At 37.7% G+C, this 6,961-nt stretch overlaps 1 protein-coding gene across 1 annotated transcript; it reads left to right on the top strand.

Moving 5' to 3' along the window:
- The first annotated feature begins 654 nt into the window (after positions 1-654).
- On the top strand, positions 655-5,780 carry LOC137956006 (vanillin synthase, chloroplastic-like). Its single transcript, XM_068803282.1, has 8 exons — positions 655-889; positions 1,484-1,605; positions 2,070-2,182; positions 2,954-3,027; positions 4,152-4,416; positions 4,498-4,629; positions 5,171-5,306; positions 5,520-5,780. Exons 1-8 carry the CDS (start codon positions 708-710, stop codon positions 5,558-5,560), a joined length of 1,065 nt encoding a protein of 354 aa, XP_068659383.1. The 5' UTR covers positions 655-707; the 3' UTR covers positions 5,561-5,780.
- The last annotated feature ends 1,181 nt before the right edge of the window (positions 5,781-6,961 follow it).

Raw genomic sequence — 6,961 nt, forward strand, 5'->3', positions numbered from 1 at the left:
ACTTTATTATTAAAATATATTATTTATATATTTTAAAAGAGTATTTCGAGTAGGGGTGGGTTTCACAGGAACCTGACCTGGCACAACCCAAAAACTTCGGGTTTGGGTTTCTAGTGTCACCCTGTGGGTTACGAACAAAGTGGGGAAAAAAAAACCATTGGTTTTTGGATAAGTCTGATTTACGAGGATGGGGCAGGAATGGTTCATGTTTAAGTCAGGTTTAAGGGACGGAACAGGGACAAAACTGTGAAGAGGGTGTATAGGTCAGGGTCAAATTTGAGCTTTCAGGTGTTTTTAGATTTAAGTTTTGGGGTCGGAGTTGGGAGTCGGGTTTAGGTTTTAAAATTTATGTAAACCCTAAATCTCGATTCCGACTCCGACCGAACCAGTGCACATGGCTAATTTCGGGTATAAAACCCATCCTTCAGTTTTCAATTGATATCGAACCCGACTCGGGAGTGTATTTTCGGTATAAAGAGATTCACTGGCCACGTCACATGCCATCACTCGCGTGTCCGTTCAATCACACGGAATCACGACAGACCTGCCCAAGCCTTTCCACGAAATCATGTACGTCAGGCAAAATTGATTATGACATGGCATCGGCTAGCTGGCTCTCGCAGCGGATATTATTTATAACCCCTCCTGCTCCCTGCCTCTGAGCTTTTTCCTCCATCTTTGGAGAAAATAGTGCACAGAGCGATAACATGGCTCGTTTTCCCCTGATCTCTTTCCTGGTTCTCTGCTTAGGGATCGTCGCACTTGCCACTTTCGATGTGGACAACCCGATCAGGCTCGTCACAGACGAGGCACGGGAGCTGGAATCCACTATTCTAGGTGCGATCGGAGTGGCGCGTCATGCGCCTGCTTTCGTTCGTTTCGCTCGCAGGTTCGATCTTCTCTATATTTTTGCTGCAATCGTACAATTTATGTTTTTTATTTAGTAATAGACCCTGGGACGCTCCTCCGGAGTGGCTTGCAATTGTGAGACTATGCTGTGCGAGTAATTTAACTGTTTAATTACTTGGTGCTCCACTCTGGTAATCGTTCTCTTCGTCAATCAACAGATTTCAGCCTTTGATCGCTTCTAGAACTTGTCCGATAGTTCGTCAAATGAATGGTTGAATATGATCTGTATGAACTTATCTCCTTGAATTTTCTTGCAGATACTATATTTTTAGTTTCGTTATTGTCTTAAGCTCTGGTAGTATCATAACTTTTTCTTTCTGCTGATAGATGTTTTTAATAAACTTCTTTCCTAACGAATGCAAGTATTTTTTCGGTTTTCTCACTTTTCAACTTTCTTTGAAATTTGATAAGAGTTTTCTAGTAGATATTAATTTTCATAGAAAAATAGCTTTTTCTCTCCTTGTTAAATAGCTGAGACTCTAAGAGATTTGCATGTAACAGTTAAAGGTTTTGCATCTATTTTAGTTATTATGTCAAGAGATAGTTGATTAGTATTCCTTTCAATGGTGGTTAGGTACGAGAAGAGGTACTCCACGGTGGAAGAGATTAAAAGAAGATTTGGAATTTTTGTGGAGAACGTGGAACTCATCCAATCCACCAACAGAAAGCGCCTCTCGTACAATCTTAAAATCAACCGTAAGTTCATTCTCTACTTAACAATTTTTTATTTTGAAGCCTCAGGTGTCCGCACGTCCCCACTCTCTCTCTCCAAAAAAAACGTATTATTGTAGTGTCTATAATATGACCTCCAATTATTCTTCTGTTTCTCAATCTACACGCTGTACTTGAGCTGAGTTATGGCAACCCCTGTCCGGTTCTCTGCAACATCGTTCTTAGAATTTAATCTTCGCGACTAAACTTGTTTGCATGCTGGCTGGTTTGTCAAACCTTTTTTTTTGGCTACTTCCGTTTGCTGTTTAGTGGCCAGCGGATGAAAACTTACTCAGCTGATAATCTTACTAACCTCTGTTCCTCATGGTACGTTTTTTACCTCTAGCTTAATGGTCACATGGGGGAGTTTTATTAATTTATTTATTTTGTGTGTGTGTGTGTGTGTGTGAAAAAACTGATTCAATTTTTCTACACGTCAATTTCTTCAGAATATGGGGACATGAGCTGGGAGGAATTCCATTCTCTGCGTTTGGGTGCTGCACAAAACTGCTCAGCCACCAAAGGCAGTCACAGGCTGACAGAAGTTATACTCCCCAATAAGGTAAGCTGTTCTTCTGGGCTCCATTTTCTTAATTTTAAGTTTTAATTATTTCTTAGCAGTTCTTCCAACTTTGCACTTGACAGGAGAAGATTTTAGGAAGAGAGGACACCATTTAGAAACTAAAACCATTACCTTCAGAACAAGTTCATTCATTGAAATGCTTAAGAAGAAAAATGAAAGAAAACTACTCAAAGAACTGAAATGTTGTTTGTGAGGAGTCTGCCATACACACGGAGGTTCAAATGTGAACTAGTCTTGTAAAGTTGTGTTGCAATTTTCAAACTTGTTTTTTACAAGTTTTCTGCTTTTTACTTGTTTGATTGAGAGGTCTAGTGCAGCCGCATGAATGTTGCTTAGTGAAGTAAGAATCTATCAGAATTGGGGTGCTCTATACAGATTGAATTTTGACTTATAAAACAAATAAAATATTGTTTGGCATTGATGGTGGCTTACCTGATAAAAACACTTCAAACCCTGTTTGGAAGCATTACCTGAAATGAAAGATTCATACTCGAAAGGGCATGACTTTCTTCATGCCCTAGGAGGCCTCTTTTGTTTTGGTTTGAATCTCTTGCTTGTAAACCTTTTAGCATATTTTTTTCAGCCAATTTTCTTATTATGGTAGGCTTAATTTAATCACATCTCTCTGTCTTGAGCCAACTCACATGTTTACTGCAATAGGGTGGGTTGAGGGCCTCAAGCCAATTTCCCTTTCAAATTCTTTATGTACCTCATGACTGATGTTTTCTTTCACTTCTATATAATCTACAGAAGGATTGGAGGGAAGATGCCATTGTGAGCCCTGTTAAGGACCAAGGTCATTGTGGATCTTGCTGGACATTTAGGTAATTTCAGTACAGCTGCAGATGACTTTAAGATTATCCAATCCTTGCCATAAATTTTTCACCGAGCCCAATCTAAAAAAAAGTTTACAATTCCTTGTACCATTTGCATCTTATTTGTGTTTCTTTTCTGAATGCAAAACTGCCAATATTAGGTGCACGTGGATGTGAATAGTGGCTCTGGAAGTCAGTATACTTGTTCTGATCTTTTAAAATGAAGAAGTGAAAAAGACGAAATTGTGAACTGTGGCAGTCTCAAGATGAGGAAAACTGCCCACATCAATCTATTCCAGAAACTCAAAATAGGGTAAACCATGCCCTGTTAACTTAAGTACAGTATCTGGAAAATAAAGACTAAGAAACCCTTAGGTTTAAATAGTAAAATAATTAAAATAAGTCACTTTAAGTTAAGTGACAAAAATACCCCCTTAGTGACACAGATCTCAATGTAAAAAATCAGAAAGGAAAATATTACACTAATGCCACTTTCTCTACATTACAAATAACTATAGCCAATATCCAAGAAGACAGATTGGAACTTTTCCACAAAATGGAGCCTTGTCAGACACATGTAACCAAGTATGATGATATTTTTATTTTCTTGGTATTCTTAGTACATTTGGCTTCGTGCTTTTGTCAGTAAATTCTTTGTTTCATACTAATTCACTTTTTTACAGAGATAGATCAGTACTTTTCCATTACATGGGGCCTTGTCATACATAAAGTAACCAAGTATGATGATATTTTTTATTTTTTAGATAGCATTAGTCCATCTGGCTTAGTGCTGTGATCAGAATGCCTTGATTTGGCATTCCTGAGACCTTTTTACACTTGTACATACAAGTTTTTATCTTCACTTTGTTATTATGATTAGACGTTATTGAGTATTGCTTAACCCCCTCCCAAGATACACAATGCTGGTGAGACTTGAATCCAAGACAACACATTGGTCAACCCTCCAACTCGTACTAAACATTTATCATCATTATTTCTGTTGAAACTAGATTTCCTTTCACTGCTTTTCCTGTTTACGCTGTCCATGCATTTGAAATCAGTCGTATAGTTCTTGTTGAAACCTCTTCATATTTGTTCTTGTTTCTCATCTCACAAAATCTTAAATTGAGCAGCTCCACTGGGGCACTTGAAGCTGCCTACACACAGGCTACTGGAAAGGCCATCTCCCTGTCTGAGCAACAGCTGGTGGATTGTGCTGGAGCCTTCAACAACTTTGGTTGCAGTGGTGGATTACCTTCCCAGGCATTTGAGTACATCAAATACAACGGTGGTCTTGACACAGAACAGTCATACCCATATGCTGGTGTCAATGGCATCTGCAAATTCAATCCTGAAAATGTTGGAGTGAAAATTGTCGATTCAGTAAACATCACAGAGGTAAACTAATTTTGACAGTCCACTCTAGCTTTGGGTTGTTAAAACTGAACAGAAAGCCCTTACCGAACTTCGTGTACTTAGGGGGCCGAAGATGAACTAAAACATGCTGTTGGAGTTGTGCGTCCTGTAAGTGTTGCATTTCAGGTGGTCAGGGAATTCCGTTTCTATAATGGAGGAGTTTTCACCAGCGAGACTTGTGGTCAGACTCCCATGGTGAGTTTCTGACTAATTTGAATGAACTGACAAATGGTTGAATGACATGATTTGCACTTAACTAGGGTAGCTATTGAAGACTTCCCTCATAACTTAAGGTGTCTATGGTTGGTTCATGGAATGCTAAAACCTTAACATGCAATCGTAAGATTACTCTTTCTATCACTGTGGTCTGAAAGTTGCCTACAAATGTTTAGGTGAAAACCCTGCAACATAAGAAGCTTAAAGGCCTTGTACAGATAAGGCCTTGTGAGGAATATATGTTTTACATGCATGGTTTTCTTAGTGCAATCTAGGGGTTTGAAAGAAAGGAAGTAAAACAGATTTAGTCTGAAATCGTAAAAGCGTTCTGTCTCATCAATGATCTAAAGTTGCAGCCCAGAAATGCCAAATATTTAATATGACTTATTGTTATTAAGACCAGATTGGTAATTTATGAATTCAAAAACCTCAATTGTAAAAAAAAAAGAAATATTAAATTTGTTACAAATGCAGAAGGGACTTCCGAACAGAATCATTCTTAACATGTGTGCAATTACAGGATGTCAACCATGCTGTTCTGGCAATTGGTTATGGGGTAGAGAATGGCATTCCTTACTGGCTTATCAAGAACTCCTGGGGCGAGAGTTGGGGTGTTAATGGTTACTTCAAGATGGAAATGGGGAAGAACATGTGTGGTTAGTTTCAAACTTTTTACCTTTCCCTAAACGTAGTCTATTTTACATTAATTTACTTCACTGGATTGTTTCATAAGTTGTTAGCCAAGTTCAGTATCTTTGAAAATCCGATAGGGTGGAAACTTATGTCTCCAGTGAAAATGTTTTCATAACTGATTGATTCATGAAACTAAGTTACATGGCAATGTCTGCTTACGCATAACTGTATTTCAGGTGTCGCCACTTGTGCGTCCTACCCCGTCGTTGCAGTGTGACATGGAGACTGGTTCTGGTGTTTGTGGTTGGTCTGCTGTTTAAGCTCAGTGGCAGTCGCCTGTTACTTCAATGAAACACATTTATGAAAGAATATTCCAGTCATTTCTTAAATATGGTAGATATTATGGAGGATGTGAGCTTTGAAAAAACAATAAAAATCTTATGTAAATTTCAGTGTAAGGTGATATATATTGCTTCTGGATGCAGTTGCTTTACTTGTCTTAAACTAGTGAACAATCAGGTTTGTGAAGTAGTGGGATTGAATGGTTTAAAGGAGCAGAAGAAGGGGGGAATCAGGAAAAGGAGCGGAGAATATCGCAGAAGTCGAGATGTTCAACTTAGGGGTCAGGATCGACCCGTAGTCTCAACCCCCTCTTTAATTCTCGTCCTAAGGATAGTCAATTACAGAACTACCCCCCTCCTGAACACACCTAGATCAGTACTATAAGTGCAAAACCACATCTAATGATAGACTTAGACAACCTGAGGAGAGAAGTAATAGAGATAAAATTACTAAATTGTTAGGTTGGGCACACATCTAGAAAGGAGTGAATAGATTTGTGAACACTAAAATGAGTAACTGTTTATTTGCAATCCAATATGAAAGTAGGCTTTAACCAAATACCATCAAATCCCTTTTGATTGAAAGATTGTAAAAACAAACTTCTAACCTTCCTATGTGAGCCACAAGTATGAAGGTAGGTCAGGGTATGCAAATTCACTTGATCTTAAAACATGAGTTTGATTTGCATCCCAATAAGCAATTTTAAAACATAAGCTCAATTGTATATAACAATTATGCAGAACTTTGTTGTGCAAATAGTAGCCTGAAATGATTGGCTGAACTGCAAAGTGATTTTAAAATCCAAAGCAACCATCTAAAAATACTAAAACTCTAAAAGATATGAAAATAAGAGTGCACTGGTAATTGGGTTTTCCAAAAATAGCTCAATTAACCAAAGGATATTAAATCCAATGATTAAGACGTGTTACTAGACTGTCCATTGATTGAACTATCCTAGAGCGTCAGTTCTAGCTCAATTGAAAGTCAACCAAGGATTTAAAACTTAAGAGTTCTATGTTACTCTTACAAGAGATTTCAAAATCAAAGCATAAGTGAACTTTTTTTAGTATGGTAAATGACTTAACAATTACTAAGATTAATTCTAATATGAATTTTAGGTAAGACATATCAGGAATTTCGAAATCAAGGCTCAAGTTTACATAACTTTCTTGAAAATTAATAGATTGAGGTTCTAAATCCAAAATCAACCTCCAAAGATGATTTTAAAGTGTGAGAATACTTTGGATATGGTTGTGGCTAGTATAGTATCCTTTCCTTAATAGATGATCGGGAAGCCACATTAATTGACAAGTTCTAATGTATTAAAAACTAGTTG

This window comes from Aristolochia californica, unplaced genomic scaffold (genome assembly GCF_029961685.1).
Source record: "Aristolochia californica isolate CCGP_79_NKW_82.1479 unplaced genomic scaffold, dmAriCali1.0.hap1 SCAF_2, whole genome shotgun sequence".
In the NCBI taxonomy this organism is placed as follows: domain Eukaryota; kingdom Viridiplantae; phylum Streptophyta; class Magnoliopsida; order Piperales; family Aristolochiaceae; genus Aristolochia; species Aristolochia californica.

Excerpts from the sequence above, each read along its gene's own strand:
- LOC137956006 (XM_068803282.1), top strand. The coding sequence starts at position 708 with ATGGCTCGTTTTCCCCTGATCTCTTTCCTGGTTCTCTGCTTAGGGATC. Across the intron at positions 890-1,483 it reads TTCGTTCGTTTCGCTCGCAG|GTACGAGAAGAGGTACTCCA; the intron begins GTTCGATCTTCT and ends AATGGTGGTTAG. Across the intron at positions 5,307-5,519 it reads AATGGGGAAGAACATGTGTG|GTGTCGCCACTTGTGCGTCC; the intron begins GTTAGTTTCAAA and ends ACTGTATTTCAG.